The sequence below is a fragment of the Gadus macrocephalus genome, chromosome 11 (assembly GCF_031168955.1).
Source record: "Gadus macrocephalus chromosome 11, ASM3116895v1".
Lineage (NCBI taxonomy): Eukaryota > Metazoa > Chordata > Actinopteri > Gadiformes > Gadidae > Gadus > Gadus macrocephalus.
In genome coordinates this window covers 21029161-21052289 of record NC_082392.1, presented here as the reverse complement: position 1 = coordinate 21052289, position 23129 = coordinate 21029161, and the positions used below count along the sequence as shown (strand labels likewise).

Below are 23129 nucleotides of genomic sequence, written 5' to 3'. Positions count from 1 at the left end.
GCAGGGTTTTTATGTCAGCAGTAGCATATATAAGGTAAACTATAACCTACTGTTGATAACAAAAGATAGGGTTGTCTGTCACAGTCTTGAGTAAGCTGCAGACCCATAACTGTTTACTGTCTGCCACCCAGTGTAGACAATAACAGCATGGGTCCTAACGAGACCAGTGGGCGGTGCTCTGCTGCCCCCTTGTGGTAAAATAATGTTAAAGCATCCCATTTTACGGTTGGATTTGAGACAGCCTTGGTGCTATGTGATCGAAAACGAAACAGAAACGATGGCTTTGCTGTGCGGTTTAAACGCGGCTCGCTTAATTGTTGTCAACAAATATTCTGTATAGCTCAGTATTACTACTTGTGCGCTTGATTTTAGAAGTAGGTCTATCGCCTGTTCCAAAAAGAATACACGCGGTCCTGTTTGTTGCAGTAGGCCATGGCAGAAACTCCGTTTGAGGACGTAAGTTGCAAAGCTCACGTGTAAATGTAGTAGATACATTTTGTAAGATGCATTGAATTCTTTTGTCACACGTTATTCTTGTTTATTGATCTGAATTGGACAGTTGGAAGATGTGACCCGATATCTTTGTTGTGTTTGTTGCGTAATGTTGTCTCTCTGCACTTCTCCACATCTGTTTGTTTCTGCTGCAGTATTTTAGTATTTTCTTATCTGAGCGATACAATTTCGCATTCATTTGGCAAATGATTGGTTTACAATCCTAAAAACACAGCTATCATATCCACATAGGCCTATAGGCATAAGTAAACATATTCCACTTCAGCAGACCCATTCCTGTGTATGAGTCTATCGATCATTGACGCCTATATAATAGAGTAAAGATTGGCATTCATCAAAACTTTGAATATGTAAGAACTTGTAGATTTTTTTGCTCTCTTGTAGCTCATCACAGATGTCACAATCCTTGTTGATGAAACTGACTACACGGACAAAAGTCAGCTAAAGGAGATTCTCCGAGATTCTCATTCATCAACTGGTACAACACGTTCCTCTTACAAAATAAGTGGCTCTGATCAGGAAATAGAAGAGCTTTTCATGAAGCTATGCACCCTGGGGCGTCCCATCAAGGCAGTTGTGGCCGCACCTGTCATGGAATACATCAAGAAAAGGCATTCTGCGGAACTAAATAAAATGAAAGGAAGCCACGTCCTCACAGAGGAACTCCTCAGCGCGGAAACAGATAGCATAACTATGATCTTTAAACCCTTCAACAGTCGTGTTAGGGAATCTCGCGTGCGTCTGGTCAGAGAGCGATTTGTCACATTCTACCAAAGAATTGCCTCAAACCTGCATGTGACGAATGTGGACATCAAACAAGACCAGTGCAGAGACTTGCAGATACAATTTCCAGAGCTTGTTATCTATCCCCAACCGTTTGGGGCCACAGTAAGAGGATCTTATGCTAACATTGTGTCGTTGCAGGATTTCATTCAACAGAAATCCTCAGGCTTGAGAGATAGGCAGGCAAGGAGGGCGCTTGAAACACCAATGCATTTCACCAACAACCATGTCCATAGCTCTTCTTCTGCTAGCTGTGAGCAGTTAGATGAAGAGGAAACATGTGTCATTTGTATGGAGGTCATCCGCAAGGCAGTGAAAAAGACTCTGAACTGCAAACACTCATTTTGCAGGGGCTGCTTGAAAAAGGCTTTTGTTTACAAACCTGTTTGCCCTACATGTGGAGCCCTCTATGGCACTCTAAAGGGAACACAACCTGAAGGAGGTGAAATGAGTTGCAGTAATCAAACATCTTCTTTGCCTGGTTATGAGAAGTTTGGGACTATCACTGTGCGTTACAATATTCCAAGTGGAATTCAGAAGGTAAGAACATATTTTGAAGGCCATACGATCTATCTATGCTTGTTTAACACAATTTGTTCTTAGCTGGAAGGATAAGCCTCTTGTTCAAGAATGTTTTAGGATCAGCTGTTTTTATGTTATTGAATATGTTCATGTGCTGCGGATGGTACACATACAGCTTGATACTTTTCTACATAAGGCCTGCCCCCTCTTCAAATCCAGCCTGGCACTTCAAATTAAATTATAGCCTGCATGCTCCAATTTTAATTTTCCTTCAGACCATTATTATGGAGTAAATAGAGTATTAACTGTATGCTACACGTGAACCTCCTAATATTGCACAATTTGATTGGTTTGCTATCTCAGGATATTGGGCAATATCCCATGATTGAAATCTCAATCTCGGGATGTTGTTTTCATCACAAATAGAAACAAATAAACCGCAAAAAAAAAAAAAATCCTTGCAAAAGGTATTATCTTGTTCATTTAGTGTCCTCAGGCTCCGTGAATAGTGGGGAATAGCTATTCCCCACTAATCACTTCGCCTTCGACGAATAATTGTTAAATGTACCATCTGTACACATTCATAAACTCTATAAATGTGTAATTTTCCCAGCAGAGGAATTATTCCTCCACAAAATAGGGGGCAGCATTTTACAAGAAAGTGATGGTGTCCAGCCCTATGGTTAAAGGCACCCAGTGCAACTTTCGAGGCTTAAAAATAAACATTCAAGTCTTTTTTACACGTAGTAAGTTTCAATAACTCCATACCATTACATACCGACATTTAAGCAGCAAAGATGAGACGTCGTTGTGTGGTGAGAACTGATACAAAATCGATAACAACAACAATGCCGCCATTTTCTTTATTTTTTGTAACCTACAATAAATAAAGCAGGCTTCCAGTCAATGGAAAAATGGCTTCTCCCCACCGGCGATTGTTGTTGTTTACGATTTTCTATCAGTTCTCACCACACAACGACGTCTCATCTTTGCTCCTTGAATGTCGATATGTAATGGTATGGAGTTATTGAAACTTACTACGTGTAAAAAAGACTAGAAATTGAATGTTTATTTTTCATTGAATGTTTACATAAAGTTGCACTGGGTGCCTTTAATACAAGGAAATGCACAATCCATCAAATGCATCACCCAGCTGTATATAGCATAAAGCTTACTGTTTAACTTTACAGTGAAACTGTTCGATAAAGTTGTCTCTTATTCACAAGTTTTTCTCATTCTATTGAACCGGAATTGTTCAATTGTTCGGTATAGAAACAAGGAGGTGCAACATAGCGGGTTCCGCAAGCCACTCACTATATAGGTCATATTCTTAGTAACGAAAACAGGATTCTGATTTTCATGGGATTATACACTAATGTAGACGTACTTGGGGATGTAAAACTCCATTACTGCCTAGCCTGTTCCGTTTGATCCCACTAATACTACACTGTCCCTTTAAATAATTTGAATGAAAATACATAATAATTGTAACATTTCAGAATCTTGTTGTTAATGTGACCATCAGGTACATTTAACTCATACAAATATGTAAATGTGGTTTATTAAACGGCAGGAGGACCACCCTAACCCAGGACAGACCTACGAAGGAGCGTCGCGCGTAGCTTACCTGCCTGACTCATCCGAAGGACAGAAAGTTAAGGAGTTACTCCAACGAGCTTTCAAGCTAAGGCTCATTTTCACTGTGGGACAATCCTCCACCAGCGGCAGAGACAACGTGGTGACGTGGAACGACATTCACCACAAAACCTCCATCAGCGGAGGACCCACTTGGTGAGCATGTTGCCGATTAAAGATGCTGACCCAACTCAAGAACAATAAAAAATGTATTCAGTTTTATTTGTGTAATTATGCAAAACATTCTCAAAAACCTTTGAACATGCTTTCGTCTTATGTATTAAAGTCATCTGCGTCAGTAGCAAAATACAGCAGGCCCTGGCATCTTGAAAAGCGCTCAATGGTTTGTCATTGTCAACTTTATCCTTCATTCTGTAAATGCCAAATTTGATACTTCCATCATTTGTATTGCTTATAATTCAAATGACTGGAATTCAAAAAATTTATTAGGCCTACATTTAACCTAAGTGATGAAAAAGTGTTTATTCTAGGGAAACTTTGACGGCAAAGTAAATCATCATTAATTAACCACATGTATGAGAAAGCACTAAAAGAATGTAAAAGCATATATGATATGATAATAAACTACATAATAATGTTAATAAACTGACATAACAATATGTCAATTAACTGAGATAATATGTTAATAAACAGACATAGCAATGTTGATAAACTGAATTTTGTTAATAAACTCATGTAACAATATGTTAATAAACGGTAAGTAATCTAACACTTTTTGTTTTGCAGCTATGGTTACCCAGATCCTGATTATCTCAAGCGTGTTCAAGAGGAACTGAAACTGAAAGGAGTTGAATAATGAGTCTAACAGACGGCCAGCAACTTACAGAACAAAGCTTTATGCAAGTTAAAATTTAATGAACATAAACAAGTACATAAGCTACTATTTTCATAACTGTAATTGTAAAATGCCAAAATAAATTAATTTGCAAAACAAGGGAAACTTCATAAAAACTTAATTGTAAAATTGCCTTGTTGCTTCGGCAATATTTACATTATATACAATGTGTATTTTCATCCTTTTACCATTACTCCATATTTGTAAGGCACCAAATGCTAACACAGCATAATTGTATGTACTTGTGCACAATAAAAAGTAAAAGGTACTGCTTGACAATGTAGAATGCTAGCAACAGTCATAAAATGAATGCAAAAAAAGCCTGTACATTAAGGACTGCTTAGTTTGTTTTTTGCTATTTCAAGGGGTTACATTTTTTGATAGTGTAAATGGTGAATGCTTTATGTATTAATTGGAAATAATTTTTTCATTCACCGTATTGAAATAAAGATGTTAAAATTCTATTTGTGATTCGTTTCTTGACATGATAGGTGTTTTGCATTCTTTAATATGCTCTGAAAAGTGTGTGAACTGAATGTGACGGATGACATTTGATTCCATCGTGAGTGATCTTCAAACTTCATATCTTTTTTTACATTATATATATATATGAGTTACTTTTTTATTAATTTTTTAAAAGAAAAAGGTTTACTATATTGCTCATAAAGAATGGCAACAGGTGCCAAGACAGATTTTTGACTGTGGCGTCTAGTTGGGGGGTGTGTGGTATGTTTTAAAATAAATAAATTATACTGGGGAAATGTAGCCACTTAAATTGTTTACCTGTTCTAAATGTAATGTGAAGATTATATAAGGATCATATAAATATTCAACAGTGTATAAGGTTATGATTCACTATTTTCTGGAATAGTATGATCTTGCTTTTGGTTTTCTTCGTCAAAATTTGTGACTGCCCAAAAATGTATATAGGTAGACAGATAAAACACAATGAGCATAAGTGGCATACGCAGTTTTCTGACTTGTCTTTAAGCACAACAATATATAAAACCACTAGCAGAAAACACCAATTGTTTTTTTTTTATATAATAGAACAAAAACATTATCGAGGGTGAAAGGATCCCTTTCAGAATGCTTGTTTGTTTAACAAGGGACTTGAAGCCAGCCAAAATAAATGTTTAAAATGCAGTACAATAGGCTGCTGCCTTTTATTGACTTTGATTCTACATTTCAGGTGTTGACATGATAGATGGACTGTAAAATGTTTGACAGGAATGTTTGCAGCCAATCTGCATTACGACCAATCCAGCCAACAAAGGCCACCTTAAATGGATTTTCTTTTCTAGATCATGATTTGTTTGAACAAATTTTACATCAGAAAAATACAGTGCACGAAGCACCTTCTATACATAAAGAACATTGTACTTTAAAGAGTACAACTCTTTGTAAACAAGGTTGGACTGTGGCATATTTTCTGAACACAAACCACCCTTTTCAGCACTTATTTTGAAAAGCAAAGCTCTCAAAATAATATTTTATTTGAAATTGTTATTGTCTTCCAAACACCAAAAAGGTTGATTGTGACATAAACCTAAAGAGTTTCATTCTACATAGTTGCTCTGTTGTGAATGAAAAGTGAAATGTTCCAATGTGAAAGCCTTGTATTTAAAAGTATAACCTATACCCTTCTTTCTCGTTCACATGTATTAAAGTCAACTGGGAGTTAGACTGTGGGGTCAAGGGATATCTCCAGGTCCGGACTCAAAGATGCGAGTGCCGAATCATCCTGTGGCGGTCTGGTTACCAATCACACGGACGATCTCGCGGTGGATGCAATTGTCTTGAGTGTTGAGGCTAGAGTCTCCAACTTGTCCATCTTCATAGCTTCATTGTGAGAATAAAATCAACATTGGCAGTTGAAATTCTGTTATTTGAAATTAATAGTAAATGCAAGACATGTCATAGATGAACCCATCAATTCACTCATTCAATCATTCACTCATTCAACTTACACAAAGAAAAACCTTGTGCAAACATGGTCGGTGCTGGGAACGACCCAGATGTCCCCATGCTTGTGCAGTTCAGGAGAAGTAATCACTGAAAAAGTCAGAATAATCTAATTTAAGAATGAAATTGAAAGACAACATGCATCCTGACGTTATGTTAAAGCCGCTGTAGGTATTACGATGCCAGAGATGCAAAGAGAGATCAGAAAAGAGCAGAAGAGAGCAAAAATAAAAATAGTACCCTCCCTCTGCTCCCTCCCGCCCTATGTTTTGCCGCCATTGAGAGTTGCATTTCATGCACCTTTGGTTGACAGGCAAGCTGTAGAGACGCCCTTATTGGTCAGAAATTGAAGAAACTGTCTCATACAGATGCAAGTTGAAACAGATATTCTCACTGCGCATTCCACTCAAAGACGGGTGGCTGTGCCATTTCTAACAAATCTCCCTCTAACAATAGCTCTTTAATCGTACATACAGCACCTTTGATTTAGAGTGTATCAATTCCGAAAACTTGGTAAGTGAGTGTTTACATGAAAAAATAACATTAGATAAGGATTGGGTTAGGTGTCCTCAACAGGTTTCGCTCTGGCAAGAAACCGGTTTCGATGTTTACCTAGCAGTTTCATGGACTCATGGTTACAATCAGGTTTGTCTTACCTTCACATAAGGCTATGCACTTCAGATTACGACTCTGCAAGAACTGAGGCTGCTGTCCTTTCTTTTGTGACTGCAAATAATAAAACAAACATGCAAAATTATGAAGCCATTTGTCAATGTTTCAAATTCCTCAATTGTGCTCCTAAGAAAAGACCAATATTAAAGGCTGGCCACCTGCAAATGGATGTTGGTCTTGCTGCTTGCTGCCATTTCATCCTTTGAAATAACTTTTTGTTGTCTTTTGTTCATCCCTGTTTATTAAAAGATGAAGGTGATGCAAGTAATTTCAATTTTTTTTCATAACAATCTATATTCCTGGCTATTTTCCTTATTGTTCTTTTCATGTCTTGGTGGTGTCAAAATCCCCTTTGACTGCCACCTACATGATTTTCTCAATACTCTCTACTTCTGTTCCCAGTGAATATATGGTTACCTGGATGTTTCCATCCAGCAACATTGTGTATGGGGTAGAGATAACTTAAGTCTCTATCACCCACCTTTAAGTAAATCAACTATTCAGTTCATTGCATTGTCAATTTGTGTTCATATATTCACGCTCAAAGTACGCTTTCCACTAAGTGCTGGGAGGCATTTCGGTTGTTACCTGAGTAACCAAAGGATATGCTTGATAAAGGACTGAGATATATTCCATTCCCATAGATGGCACCATGTAGCTGTGTGAAAACATAATTGTTGGATTTTAGAGGGTCACATAGATAAAGAAATACAAATTGTAAAAGTCAAGCGTCTGTCAAGGTGAGGAGAATGTAAGTACCTGAAGTCTGGTGTTGGAGGCCACAACCAGTCCATTCCTCAGAATAGAGTGCCAGTTCTCTATGTGGGAGCCACTAAGCAGATGCAGTTTATTACTTCTACTTAGAGAGTAACCCAACACTTCAGTGAGAGAGCCATCTTAGTTGAACACAAGTTAATGCCATTGCTTTTGTGCCAGGTGATGTGACTTGCCAATTAAACTAGGTTGTTTCGTTTTAGATTCATCTTATTCAAAATCAATTTGAAACTGGGATTCGAAAAGACAATAAATCACACAGTTACATTTGTGTAGTTGTGGCTTATTTTGAGAAGTTACCAAGATGGTGTCTATGCCAATGGAAGGCTGTTTTTTTGTTACAACACAAAGTGGGGTCTGTAATGTGTACATTGTATTTACTGTGTTGCATTCTTGCATTCTTGTCGTTGGATACAAATACTAATATAAAATGGTGGTCAAGAGATGTGACTATGTAACCATGGCGTTCATGCCAATCAGAACGGAACACTTCTTATTCAGCATTGCTATATAACAGTATGTGGTTCATTTCTTTTGTTTTATTTGTCTAGCTAAACCTTCACCATTTTTACACTTAAATAAAGTTATGTTTTTTGCCCCACAATACACAGTTGTATTTGGTTTCTTTATTTACAAATATATTTAATTTGATAAGTTTAAGTTTATATTTACAGAATATAGATAGCATTCACACCTGCACAAAAAGCACATACCTCATTTTGGTAAACTTACTGGAAAGCAAACGTGCTCCCAAAGAGATTCTTGGCTGCTCTAAAGTTGGACTCTTTGGCAGGCGGGCTGCTGAGCAAGAGAAACTGGTGCGGCGTGTGCATGAACTTGAGTTGCTGAAAGAATCACACATGGGTACATATAAAGCCACATCTTCAATGGTGTTTAGCAGGTTAGATATACCTCCAAGGCTGTATCAATGTGCTATATAAAAACATTGCATTAGATTCACTTACTCTGGGAACTGGAAGTTTAACAATGTGTGACCTGTTACTGGATATTACCCTACAATGAAGAAAAGTATATTAGTTTCAAAATGCAGAAGGGAAAAGCAAAAGGGCTGCTAGATGTCTTGTGATTCAAAAAGAAAACCATTGTGATTACACTGCGTCATTTGATGAGCAAAAATATAGTTTTTCCTTAGCTTGCTGTAGAGAACAATATAGGCCACATCTCATCAGCAAAGTAGAACAATACATTGCTGTCAACTAGTGTTATATTGATGGTATTATGGAATTTTGATTCTGGTAGTAAATCGGTTAGATTTTCTTTTTTATATATTTGATGGGAAAATGAAGCTGTGAAGACTCATCCAAAGTATTTTTAGTCAGTGGTTTGTTTTGCTCTCATAGTTCTGGAGCTCACCACTGAAGGAGAGGATGTGCCAGTGGGTCGTGCTTGTCCATCTGCTTCTTTATTTCTAAGTAAGGCGCCTGTGAGGAGCAAAAATAAAAAATCAATCTGGCTGTGTGTTCCCAAATACTTTCATCAGCCTCATTGCATTGAAGAGCACATCGACAGATTGTACCAGCGATGGGAAAACAAGTGGTGTGGTGCGCAACTGCTTTGAATGCTGCCAAGCTCTGCTGCAGTGCTACCTCAAATCTAACGCTGCCAAGCTGTTTCTGCATGTTTGGTCTGCCAGGCCCCAGCAGAGATACCAGAAGGGGGTTACGGCCAAGCTATTATGAGCCTTCCCCCCCTCCATGCACACTTCTACTACTAAAAACATCTGTCCATGCAACGGCATGTCTTACAGAACTAAAATGCTTAATGCGAGATAACAAAGATAAGAGATTATTAATACATCTTTGTAGCCTGAAATAGGATTACTTGTGCATGGATTCAGTAACAGCAAGAGGAACAAGAGAAGGTGTTTCTTATATATTTCAATAAGTATTTTATGACTTCCTCTGAATCCTTTCAGAATACCAATGACTGAACTCACAGTCCTGTGTTTATGATTTATTAGGGTGCACTCACACTAGGCCATCTGGCCGTGGCAGTTTTCACACCTAACCGTGCTCAAATCTGCCAGTGTGAGTGTGGCCAGTCTGGACAGGCCAGGCCAATTTGGCCACTTGGGAGAGGTGTGCTGCTACGGTACGGGCCGCTACGGTACAGATGCTAATGAGCCGACACACGCACACGCACGGCTACGTAACCTGAGCTGGATGACGTATAGTCCATGCGACGACCACGGACATAATAAAGGCGACGAGCCTTCTTTCCCATTAAACGGTAAACATATATCCAAATAAGCAACAGACTCAGCAAAGTGCGAACTGTGTTCTCTGTGTTGTTGTCCATTGTTGTTAGAACTCTGACTGGCGGCAGACTTTATTATGGTCCATGCAGCGGACGCTTGGTGATGACGTGTTACTTACGACGTGATGACGTATGTACAAGAGCCTACCGTGGCCAGGCCACAGTTGCGACGGCCAACGGCCACGGCCAGATGGCCTAGTGTGAGTTTAGGCCAGAGAACAATGGGGCCATTTGAGCACGGTTAGGTGTGAAAACGGCCAACGGCCACAGCCAGATGGCCTAGTGTGAGTGCACCCCGACACAACATTATTCCGTGCTGACATTTCTGAGCTTGAATCCCACAATGTTAATTGTCAGTTTGATACTGAAATATACATGTAATAATGTTAATGCTATGATATTTATTAAGACTACTAGATAAGTTTGATCTAACCCAAAACATCACTCCCCCTTGAACACTTGCCTTGTTAGTCAAACTAGGCCAGCTGTAATTCTTAGTCTAAAAAAAAGAAAAATATATTTAAAATCGATTTGCTTTACATTAATTAACCAGGGACGTTAACCTGCTAGGGGGTTCTTTAAGCTCTATGACAAATGTCTGACTGCAATAAAAATAACTCACAGTAAGCAAAAAGCATTCCCAAATGAAATAAACTGTGGAAAACCTTAACATATAGGAATAATGAAAACACAATATGGCTAAGATATGTCAAACTATATCAACAAATTATGACAACTATATATGACAAAAGTGATGAAATAATAAATGAATAAACGAAATACAAATGAATAATAAAGTGGGATGGGATCACATTCAGTAATTTGGGGGCCAGTAAAAGCTCAGTCTCTTTGATTGACATCTGAACATATCTAGAAATAATTATATAAATAAAATAATAAAATAATTATAATTGATTAATAATCAGGGTCAACATGGTAATATGTTAACATTTAACAACAAAAATGCAAGGGAAACCTACTAACTTCTGCCCCCATAAGGAGATCTTCACCTTTGTATACATATGCTTATTATGAGGAGTTATGAAGATACCTGGGTCATCTCTCGGATGGATGTAAGGCTGTCAAGGGCTCGCATCACCCGGTCATAATCCTTCTTCTACAAAATACAAAAATACTGATGCACAATTCTGTTTTTGCAAAGGTAATGCATTTTCACAATTCTAGACAATTGCCATAATTGGTTATTACAAATTAATTTAATTTCTAATGGCAACTATAATGATTATTATTTCTTTATTAGAACGTTGTTTTTTTCTAGATTCAGACACTTACCCTTGGATTGAAGGCTAGGGTCTGAGGATCATTGGGGTCCACAACAGAGGGATATGGCTCGAAAATAACAACCTTCCTGGGAGACTCTAGCGCTGAGCGACACATGGAGACTAATAGATCAACCACCTATGGAATTGAAAGAACCCCATGCTTAATTCAAATGAACACACATGGCATACAGTTTAGCCTTTCTTAAACTATGGGTCGGTTCCCAAAGTGGGTCACGAGACATGACAATTCACAGAGCACTCTGAAAACTGGGAGTGGTGATCCTGTCGTGTGCTGGGGTCAGGGCCCACGGACTCACTCAAATTGTATTTTGGGTCTTGAGATAAAAAAGTTTGAGAGAATGACGGGTGCAGTACCTGCGCACCGGTAGCTATCTCATCTGCAGCTTCGTTCATCACGCCCAGGGTTTGGAAAGCAAACACACACAGCTCCCGCTCACACACCGTCGGCTGGGATGGGAACAATCCACGCACAACGACAAAACCAACAAAATATCTGAATCTATGAAGCTTGGGGTACTATTAAGCATTCGCCAACATTTGAAAAGGGTTAGAGGGTGCGGTTGAGAGGGCGGCTGAGCAGGTCTTCTCGAATTGGGATATTTGGTATTGGGACACATTGACCTAAAGAGGTCTTAGCACTACCATCGGCACCATACTGGTATCCATTGCTTTGATCAAACTCAAAAGGTATTTAAGTTAAGACTGGACTTTTCTTCTTGGTTACTCACCCTGAGCATTGGCCCGTTCTCAAACACATGAGGTTCATCACAGACCACACAGAACTCATTCAACACTGGAATCCTTTGCTCCGCATACTCCATTATCTGCAATGACATTATCCGCATGAGCCATGTACTGATCCACTGATAATGTTTATTTTATTAAATATATCTCATACGGAACAATATGACCATATGCATGTATCTGCTTAGCTCATTTAGAAGGGATACACAAAAACATATGTGTTTTTTAAGATATGTTGGTTAGCTTCAATGTTTCACTTGTTCACTTTAAATCATGGAATCTAGCTTGAACATGCTATGTAGTCTCTCATAATTGTGGTTCAAACTGAGAGGAAGCATCATAATTTTTTGAGCAAGTCAACGCTTGGCCAATTGGAACGAAAACACATTGTTTTGTATCCAATCTGTTGGGCTCCGCTTCGTATTTAGTTTTTGTTCCCTGTTTCATGTCTACATCTTGTGATGAGCCATGGGTGCATTAATAATGTCATGGATGATTTATGATCTGTTCTCTTCAGTCCAGTTTCTCCTCTCTCCTATGCTGTGTTGTGTGAAAATGGATGACTGGGTGTGACAGGGTTTTGGCTGTGTGTGCGGATGTGGTATGACTGTTGATATGACTTTGTGTGTGGGTGTAATGTGTCTGGTGAATGGCCTGCCGTCTCCATATAAAGCCAGGAATCTCTGTCTGTCTGTCTGTCTGTCTGTCTGTATGCATGCATGACGTTTGCATATCTCTAGAATTGTTAATCTGATCTACTGCACACACGATTTATTTGGCCTCATGCCACGTTCAATATTAATAAACCTTTAACAAAACAAACAGCCAGCGACGCTCTGTGCAGCAGCGGGGCTTCAAGGGGGCGGGGCTTCAGGGGGTGGGGCTTCAGGGTTCTGCAGTATCGCAGTTCCCTTGGTCCCTGTACTTGAGTGCTGGATATACAACCATTATATAAATGTAACTATAATTATACAAAGTCGGATACGATGGAGCATTTGATTGCCCAAAACGCATGTTAATGCTGGGTATAAAGGGTATCTTATGTTTTATCCTTCATCTATTGGCAACATTTCCGTGTTGAAAATGTGCCCTCCAGGTTGAGAGGAATTTTCACGCTCGGGTACTGTGCGTGAAATTTTCACGCTCGGCTACATTTAAGAGAGTAATGCTTCATATGCGTGTCTGGTCTGCAGAGCTCTTGTGTTGTGAAAATAGCAGAGGGTGACAGTACCCCTTAAACAGACACAAACAATGTGTCAGAAAGGACATCCTTTGTGGTTATGTATAATCAAATGACATTCTAAACCATAACATAAAGTTGACTGTTTTTGCAAGCTTCTGCAAGTTGTTATGTGACACGCTGTGTGTGAAGCCATTAGAATGATTTATTCTATGAAATATATACTGTAGTAACTGGGCTTCAAGAACCATCTTCTTGTACCACAGTTGATTGTTCTTATTCAGCACAACACTTCTTCTGAGATAACCTGATGTTACAAAACAAGCAACGCAGGTATTTTTCGAATATATTACACCAAGGAGAGATTGTACTGCTGTCTTTATCTGTATCTTTGTAGTGCAGTAGAAACACATGTTGCCAAAGGTTCTTACCTGTACCAGAAAGCCTTTGTCTCCGATGGGTACCAATTTGGCACCATTGTTTGGCTATATAAAAAGCAAAACCTAAAATTAGTGGAAGAGTTCATACAAACATAGACATAAAGATTAACGCATTTAAAAGGATTAGCTAGTAAATATGAGGCACCATTTAAAAATATATTTTTATCCATAATAATCAATCATTTTAAACTGTATATATGGTCTGAAAGAGCAAGGATGCATCACCCAATGAATCATCGTGACAACATGGTTTAATTATACATTTGGCTCTGAATGTGGGACTGCGCTAAGGCTTGCAGTGAGTGTTGTTACGATACAAATGCATTGCAGTATTTGAGTGTGCCCTTATTTACCGCTGGTGGCATGGCGAGTGAGGGGGCCAAGATACCGATGAGCCCTGAGGTAAGAGAAAGCCGCCTAACTTCTGGCACCGAGTCCTTGAATATGTCCGCTCGCCCCATCTTGGTGCTGCTGGAGTAGGAGCGGCTGAGCAGGCGATGGTGGTGCTTCAGCCCGTCCAGCTCCTCCGTCCTCACGGAGCCCGAGCAGGAGCGACTCAGCAGTCTTTGTGCCTTCAGCCCACCCCCCCCTGACCCCAGCCCCGTGCTGATGCCCCCGCTGATCCCGCCCACGCTCACCCCGCCGCCCGGCGCGTCGCAGTGGGGGTCGCCGGAGCACGAGCGGGGGAACAGCCTGCCGGGGGCCAGCCGCAGCCCCGCCGGGCAGTCCTCAGGCTTGATGGCTGCGGGACAGGGACCACGCCCCAGAAGGCGGTGAGACTTCAGGGGCCCGGAGTGAGCGGGCTCCATGCGCAGGCTGCCGGGGAGCGGGTGGCCCAGGAGCTTGTGTGCGGACTTGCCGGGGCCGGGGCTGAGGCCGTCCACCTCCGCCTGCTGCTTGACGGCGCCGGAGCAGCTCCTGCGGAGGAGCCGGTGGGACTTGGACACGCCATCCTGCTCGGGCTTCAGCTTCTTTTTGCTCTTCATGCACCCCGGCGGGGGGTAGCTGGGAGATCTGAGGAGGAGGACAGGAGACAAGAGAACCGTGTGCAGGGGTCCATTTAAAGTGATGGGAATTGTGGGAAATCAGAATGTTTTTTAACTGTTTCCTGTTAGATATAAAAATAGATATAGATATAGATATAGATATATATCGATATTGTAACTGTGTTCTACATTTTGTGCTGCTTGTCTTGACCAGGTCACACTTGAGATTTTACAATTTAACAATTTTAAAAAAGTCTAACAACCAGCTTCAATGCCACAGATATAAGTTAGAAATATATCTGTTACGGCAGATTTGTGTGCAAGAGAAATGTTTACCTCTGCTTCTTGCTGTCAATTCACAGTGTTTTAAAAAGGCCATATTATTATATGCTAAATATTCATCAAGGATAGATGGACAACACATGACATCCATGCTGTTTGGACTATAGCACTAACGATTAGCAATACCTACACTACAGTATATTTTGTTAGACATTTATAAATTGCATTTCATTAAGATCATATCCTGTTTCAACAGGACTGAATCAGGGAATGATGTGTGTAATAAAAATGAATCAGTTTGTTTCTTGAATAAATTTGAAATCTTTGAAAATCGCAATGTTTTTGTGTGTCGTTTATTCTCTCACCGGCGAAGAGTTGAGAAGATGTGAAGAGGAGACTTGACCTTCTTGTCATTAAGCTTTTTACTGTGTGGGCAGTTGAGCTTCTCTTTAGTCTGGTTCTTCCACTGCTGGGTGACAAATGTTTGCATGATCCTGACAAAAAACAAGAAGGCATCAGAAAAAACTGTTCATACATTTACTCCTGCACTAATCAGGGTCTGCCATCTCTTAAAGGACACAGTGCGAACATCTGAATAATACTTTACTAATCAGACCGTCCAAACCGGCAGATAGGAAGAGCCGGGGGGGGGGGGGGGGGGTGGGAATGGAAATATTATTATCGTTATTATCTCATCACTTGTGCTGGGCAGACCTTAGTTCTTTGACTTCTCATTTTTTGTACTTGAATTTTGCCAAGGTAAAAATTTTGCATTTTTGGTAAAAAACAGAAGAGCTCCACAGACACAATTGTATCAAAACCAAGGGGGTGGGCAAAAATTGCTTGTTTCATATTAAATGGTTTCATTATAGTACCATCATATATATTAGGGGTGATATTAGGGGTGATCTTTTTTCTTGATGATTTGATAGTGCTGTCATTAATGAAAAAAGCTCAATTGAGCCAATCCTATATATGATAAATATGTTCATTGTGTTAACAGCCGATGTTTGATACTGATGATTATAATTGCACCATTTATTTAGCCAATTGTCCATAAACACAAAACAAAATATTCTCAGAGCACGAAGCTCTGTAAGCAATCGTGCTTACCTTTGGGACTCCACAGAACACACATTAGAACAACACCACAAAATAGCGTTGAATCACACCATGAATTTACATTTTCCCTCACTTTTTAAGCTGATGTCCCAGTCCAAATCTATCCTTTGTTGATACCTGGAAGACATCAACTGTTGGGACTGTAAAAAGAAGAGAAAAAGGTTACATTGGTGTTTATCATTTATAATGAAAAACATGAGTTTAAAGGGGACATATTATACCACCAGGTGTGAGTGTGATTAGCCTTACAAGCCATTTTGAAAATCTGCCCCATATGACATCACTAGTGGGCGTGTCCACCTAGATCTGTGCTGGATAGATCAGTCTACCAGTCTACCCAGTGGACTGAAGTCTACATTGCTCATCTATCCGGCACAGATCTAGGTGGACACGCCCACTAGTGATGTCATATGGAGCAGATTTTCGAAACGGCTTGTAAGGCTAATCACACTCACACCTGGTGGTATATGTCCCCTTTAAAGACTTTCTAGAAGAGCAGGTTGAGTGTCCTCACCGGTTCCATTTAGGTACTGTGTCAGTGAACAGTGGAGTCGCACTATAACTGGTTCCCTCCTGACGACATCCCATGCCAGTGCAATCTCTTCCTGAATGACAGCATTGAGAGAAAAAAATAGTGAATATATATACAAAATGTTTGTCTTGGAACATTTCTTTGAAATACTGTTGCTGCATGGGCACTCCAAGATATTTTGACATTAAAAAAGTGAACTGGACATGATACTGCTGAAAAAAAAAAGGCCAAAGGTCCTTTGCTGTCTAGTTGTTTAGGTCATAAGAACATAAACAAATACATATATATATATTAAAGTTTAATTTAGTGATAACAGAAAAAAGGGAGGGGCTGCCAGATGGCCCTATGCCACACCAAAGGTGCGCCAATATCCCTGGCATGTGTTATTGCTTTTATACAGTAGCTTCAATGCCGTTGAAAACAACAGACGGAAATGTCACATTTTTATTGTTTGAAACGGCTGGATTAGGCTACATTTATTTCCCCATGAACAATCAAGAGACATAGTTCCCCAAGTGTTCACCATTGTTAAGCAACTTCATGCAAGTGTTGTGGTAAAAACCACTGCCAGGGAAAGCCATCCTTAGCTTGTTAGTCATTAAAGTGTAAGTGAACCCCCTGTTTCAGCTTGAAATCAAACAATATTAGGAAGAAATAATAGGAGTGTTAGGCCTATGGATATGAGTATTTTACTCCATCTCTTTCTTAATTGCTGTCTTATTTTAGTAACATTTTTTTGGGTTCAAAACACACCCCTTTAATATCATGGTTAGAGTGAAAAGCAATCCAAAGATGCCAAAAGTTTCAATTGAGGACCAACACAGAGTGATACGTTTGCATGTGAAATATCCGTTCATATATCTTGGACATTGCTACAGCTGGTTAGGTGCTCGATCAATCCCCAATGTGCGGCCAAATTTAATTATGTTTAACATGCATTTTAGTTTACATGTTACTTTCAATTGTATTTCAGTAGTATAAGTGTTGCGAATAGAAGACATACCCAAACGCAGACAAAGACAATGGAAGGAGGATAAATGAAAAGGGTTCTATTGTAGCGGAAAAGGGGAATGAGAATGTCACAGAAGTGAATGAGAAGGCAAGGCAGGCAGGAGGTGGAAAGGGTGATGGCGGAGGACAGAGCTGAGCTGAGAAAGACGGTGGACGAGGGAGATGAGAAGTCGGGCAGGCAGATGAACAAGCAGGAAGGCAGGCAGACGGGTAGTGATCATCAACATGAAAAGATCAGCTTTGGCTGAAACAATGATGAGTGAGTGAAGAACCGGGGTAGATACACAGCAGAGTTGATTAGCTGGAGATGTTTAACAGGTGTGGGGCTTGGAACAGGTGACCTGGATGAATGGTATTCAGTGGGCCGGGAAGAATGAACGGACTGCCCTGCCCATTGCGCGCACACACACACCCACCCACCCACCCACCCACCCACCCACCCACACACACACACACACACACACACACACACACACACACACACACACACACACACACACACACACACACACACACACACACACACACACACACACACACACCAAGAGAAGGAGACAGAGCGCCGAACAAAGGACAGACAAGGGAGAGGAAAAACACAAGGACTGACAGGGGGCATGACCATAGCCGTTACACTCACGCCTCGTGCCCACTGCACCGTCAGTCAACGGACGTGGGAAGGCGTGGCTGACGGATGGGGGAGTAGTCTTTGCAGAGGCATCCGTCAGCCAATCAAATCGCTTCGCCGGGTTCTTCCCGCTTCTTCCTGCTTGTTGCGATGCAAGATTACCCGCTTTCCCGCTTTCCAGTATCGTCAGAGCCCGAGTCGCGTCACAGTGCTTAAATTTGCATACGCGATCTGATTGGATGACGGAACCGTCGCTGCCGAAAAAGTTGAACATTTTTCAACTTTCTGACGGTGGCGAACGCTCCAACTGAACGGACGGATCCACAATGCATTGCACGTCCGTCCCCATTCAAAGTCAATGGGCAACGGTCAACTGACGGAGGTAGTGGGCACGGGGCGTCAGAGTGTCACTACAGATTCAGTGTGACATGTGAAGTCATATTGGATGTACTCACGTCTAGGAAGCTAACATCGATGTGCAGATCAATGTCCACATCATCAATGGCACCATATTCCCTGCAGAATGACAGAAATGCATTGGCTAAATCTGTAGTGTGTGTGGGTGTGGGTGGTCAAAGATTCAGAGAAACTCCTACAAATAGACAGAAATTATAGGAGGCACTTGGCCCACAGTATTAGATTGCACTAAATCATTTAGAAGTGCGGCTTAACTGACAACCAAAGTATCCTGCTCGCGTATGATATCGAGCCAGTGCAGCGGTCAACACAGCTTATGAAGCTTATGCACACATACACATAAAATACATAAACGTTTGACATGTATTGGTATGAGGTTTATTATTTACCCTCTCCAGATAATCTTCAATTCTTAAGAATAAAATATTAAGACCTTTAGCTGAGACTTCTTAATACATTGAATATCTCCGCGCGTGCCCTGCCATAGTTCTGTGTACGTACCAGGGGGATGTCAACACAAATAAATACTAAGTGAAGACCAGTTTATTGAGATTTTTTCGTGTGGGTAAGGTTCATTGTGTCCACCTATTCTCTGATTTCAAAACAATTTCAAAACACATTTTTATGTCCACAATGTGGACATACCTTGGAAAGCCACCTTAAAAAATTTACTTAGCCATCAGGTAGGAATTATGGGAAAAGTATCTCTGTACTCTGTAGTAAACTTCCATGCCCTTCCGGCATATTGATGTAGTAGCAACATTGTCAAATAAGGGTTGTGATCTCTGGATGAATGTAGGATTTCCTATGGGAAGAACAGGGTAGGGCTGTACCTGAGAGACACTGCATGGGTTCCATATAGTTCCTTCACTGCCTGCAGGTCTGCCTCAAGCTGTGGATGCTTGTGGAGTTCACCATCATAGTTCACCTACCAGAAGGTGAAGAAAGTTAGCTGAAAGAAAACATATCTGAACTCATAGAGATATATCTGAACAAAAGATCAGGGTTTTCTCACAAATACACACTGTTTTAGATTTTGGCATTTAGAAATATAGCACGAAAGCCCCTTAGAAAAACCAGGGCCTGTACAATGCCTTTTGAAAGACATATCATTGATATTAAGTTCCTTTGATTGTATGTTAAAGGTCCCATGGCATGCTACTTTATGATGCTTATATATGTGTTAGTGGGCCCTTAATACAATATTGGAAGGCGTTCAAGAAATTCAGCCTTGGTGCAGAATTACAGCAACTACGAGCCAGTCCCACAATGAGCTTTCACAAACATGCCGTTTTTTAGAGGCGGATCAAGGTGGAGGGAAGGGGTGCGGCCCTGAGCAGCTTGCCGCCGGGGTACCATATTAATGTCAGAAAACCTCATAAAGTGAAATGTTCATGCCATGGGATCTTTAAACAATGATACCTGTGTTTTTCTTTACATCTCCCCAACAATAAAGATTGTATAGATTGTTTGCATATGCATGCAGATAGTTTAGTAGCCTCTACCCTGGATTATTCTAATGTTATAATTATGTAGAAAATAAATAGAAGATCAGTTAGTGAGACTAAATTAGTCAACAACACATTGAAACCGAGAGTAATCTATACAATTATCTAAGTAAATTAAGATAAGAAATGCTACATAGGAATCTGGCAGGATACCTGGATTACCTTAGTTAAATTACTGGGGTTGTACATATTTCTGAGTTTTCTATGGAAGCATGAATAGAGTGTTTTTTGAGCCATGTCATGATACTTATGCTGCCAAGCATAGTAGTTCTGTGTCAATGCAGTGTTTCCCATACATTGATTGATTTCTGTTGACCTTCCACCATATCAACAGTGCCACGTATTGAATTTTTAAATTGTTTAACTATCTCAGATGGGTTAAATCATAATGCATTGATGGGCTGCAGACAAACACATCTGTAAATAAACCCTTCACTCCGAGCCCACTCTGAGTCAAAACATGATCATGTTCGGGTGGAAAGATTGTAATCGGCTTTTCCTTGTAGAGAAGACGGCTTCCCAAATTCCTTAATACAATTAATCTGGACATCACAAATTGTATTCAGGAAATAAACTTAGTGGTACGCTTACATAATTAACTTAATGATCCAAACCTGTCTATTACACCTCTTTGATAAAGGCCCCATTGGCTTAATAGAGAAATCAATCTCGAGGTATCAAAAGCAAGGCTTCCTTATTAGGTCACTACTTTGTGAAAGTGGTTGAAAAAGAGAGACAGCTTAACCAAGTAGCATCACGTGGCCGCAATAAGTCACGCTGGGCATACATCTATTTCAATGAATTATGTTTGAGTGTATGAAACATGACATCAATCAATTAAATGTTATGTTACATTATGCTACACACTGTGTAACATGTAATTATGCCTTTATATGCATTCATTTAAAAGAGGAAGCGGACAACGTTCATTGCTCTTGGGGCCGCACAGCCTTATTGGTAATCCTTGCCGAAATCTATGCTTTCTACTGAATCAGGACTGCGAGATGTCGGCATATTACCTTTATTTTCCACCTATTTCAGAGTCATCCTTGCAATTATGGTAAACAGCCTGTTGTATGTTGTCTCTACACTACTGTTGCAATGGGTCAGCAGCGACTATGTGCTATGCCTGTGCTGGTATCTCTCGCAAGAGGTGAACAACTGCATGAGATTTACCTGAGCAAATGCTGAATACATACTTATACTTCACAGATAGATATAATACTTTTTTGTACAGACAGTCTGACACAAGAACAATGAGTAGCATTTACATCCCATTTTTTCCTTACCTGACCTCCATAGTAAAACTCCTCAGAGTCGTTGTCACCCTCTGAGTCTTCTTCTATGGCATAATGATACTGAACAACAAAAACACAAGATTCACACTAATCAATGGGATTTAAAGTGAGAATGATTGAAAAGTATGTTTGCATCTGTACAATATTGTAAATTATATGTCATAAATATTGCTAACATGTATAGACACTGAATAGGTGACACAATTTAAATCCAACCTGGTTTTTTTCAGGCGGAAGTTTAGACTTCACAAAAAGACTGTTAGCAGGGTCGATATTGGGCCTAATCTCTGTTGAAAACAAATTAGGAAAATGTTCAAATAACAAAACAATTCGATTCTCTTTTCTTATTTCAGTATAACACAAAGTAACAGTTTTTGTTGCATAGCTTTGATTCCAAAATAAAAAAACACCATTACAGCGAATTTATGAAATGTTTTCTCACCTGATGCAATTCTATGAAAAATGACAGGAATAGCATCTGTTGTGATTAAAACATCATCGTTGTTATCAGAGTTTGATACGTATGTGTTGTCTGTAAAAAAAAAAACAAGAGAAGAAAGAAAGAAATAAAGACAGATTCAACTTTGCATTTTAGTTAGGATCCACTCCAACCGCTGGAAAAACGACATGTACAACAAAGAATGCGAGATGAAATGCCAACGAAGGGAAGCCTGCCGTTCTTCAAACCAAAGATAGCAGAACTGCCATTAAACCCTGCTTCGCCAGAAAGAAGCATCAGTCATGACAGCTCCAATGTGAGATATAACTGTGTTCTGTATATGATACACAATATATGAAGTATACCACATATTAAATGCGGCTTAAACTGATATGTAACGGAAGTTGAAAAACACGATAAATACGATTATTGTGCGGTTTTGCGCAACGAAATGCAACCAGAGTATGCCTATTGTTCTCAACAGCTTGATTCGTTATTATTAGTTTGTTCCTATAAATATATGAATGGATGGTGGGGAAAGATGGGCACCACAGGGATTTCAGCTAGACAATACTTGCTTGCAAACAAAATAGCACTCTATTAGATTGATCATATTGATATTCAATGTGTATTTCTCCTGATATCAAGGACCTCGTTTGTCAATAAGGGAAAGATGGATGAAACATAGTCCAATGTGTTAATAAAACTAATTAAAAAAAAAGTGTCTTTCAAGTGTAAAGAAACCAAATAGTAAGTAAAGTAAAAATGTCCCCAAAACAATTTGAATCTAATTTCAACAAAGGGTTTAATATAAATCTATCTAGGCCTACAATGAGTTTCTGTGTTTTTGTGTCTGACAAACATCGGCATTTGAGCAGAGCGGAATCCTCAACAGAGCGTTATTATTTGTTCGCTCTTTGCGCATGCTCGACCTCTAGTTGTAATTAAACTAGGGTTGAGTCGGTCGCGACCGATTCGTTCACAACGAACAAATCCCGAACGTGAACGACAAGAACTGGTTCCCCAAACCAAGAAGAACTGGATCTTTGATTCTTTTTTTAAAACATAAAACAAAAATATGGTCACGTAAATAAAATATACAAACGAACAGAGCTTCGTCTCCCCGCAACCTTATATCGATTGAGTCTACAACGTTCTCAAAGATTCAGCCAATGAGAGGTAGCAATGGTGTTGCCATGGCACCTGGGTAAACAAATGACAAGGTGGTACCGTCGAATTTGCGT

At 39.9% G+C, this 23129-nt stretch overlaps 2 protein-coding genes across 6 annotated transcripts in view; one reads left to right on the top strand and one right to left on the bottom strand.

Annotated features, from left to right (window-relative positions):
• Window positions 1–215: 215 nt before the first annotated feature.
• si:dkey-3h3.3 (uncharacterized protein LOC100144568 homolog) lies at window positions 216–4773 on the top strand. Its single transcript, XM_060065592.1, has 4 exons — window positions 216–456; window positions 898–1836; window positions 3392–3609; window positions 4201–4773. The coding sequence occupies exons 1-4, from the start codon at window positions 433–435 to the stop codon at window positions 4268–4270; spliced, it is 1251 nt and encodes a 416-aa protein (XP_059921575.1). The 5' UTR covers window positions 216–432; the 3' UTR covers window positions 4271–4773.
• A 665-nt stretch (window positions 4774–5438) lies between these two features.
• The window catches only part of parp8 (poly (ADP-ribose) polymerase family, member 8), a 31972-nt gene continuing 14281 nt past the window's right edge, over window positions 5439–23129 (bottom strand). Inside the window, exons 5-28 of one of the 5 annotated variants that reach the window (XM_060065585.1) lie at window positions 21889–21978; window positions 21663–21733; window positions 21438–21506; window positions 19474–19568; window positions 18679–18739; window positions 16570–16660; window positions 16129–16195; window positions 15299–15427; window positions 14019–14679; window positions 13657–13710; window positions 12030–12125; window positions 11656–11748; window positions 11291–11416; window positions 11049–11114; window positions 10461–10496; window positions 9095–9162; window positions 8686–8734; window positions 8453–8565; window positions 7706–7778; window positions 7535–7604; window positions 7105–7181; window positions 6931–7000; window positions 6280–6364; window positions 5439–6151 (exon numbers count right to left, since the gene is read on the bottom strand). In XM_060065585.1, coding sequence (XP_059921568.1) covers window positions 6049–6151; window positions 6280–6364; window positions 6931–7000; window positions 7105–7181; window positions 7535–7604; window positions 7706–7778; window positions 8453–8565; window positions 8686–8734; window positions 9095–9162; window positions 10461–10496; window positions 11049–11114; window positions 11291–11416; window positions 11656–11748; window positions 12030–12125; window positions 13657–13710; window positions 14019–14679; window positions 15299–15427; window positions 16129–16195; window positions 16570–16660; window positions 18679–18739; window positions 19474–19568; window positions 21438–21506; window positions 21663–21733; window positions 21889–21978 — 2513 coding nt within the window. In that variant the 3' untranslated portion in view covers window positions 5439–6048. Of the gene's footprint in view, window positions 6152–6279; window positions 6365–6930; window positions 7001–7104; window positions 7182–7534; window positions 7605–7705; window positions 7779–8433; window positions 8566–8685; window positions 8735–9094; window positions 9163–10460; window positions 10497–11048; window positions 11115–11290; window positions 11417–11655; window positions 11749–12029; window positions 12126–13656; window positions 13711–14018; window positions 14680–15298; window positions 15428–16128; window positions 16196–16569; window positions 16661–18678; window positions 18740–19473; window positions 19569–21437; window positions 21507–21662; window positions 21734–21888; window positions 21979–23129 lie in introns of those variants that run through there. The other 4 variants (XM_060065587.1, XM_060065586.1, XM_060065588.1 and 1 more) reach the window with 4 other exon arrangements.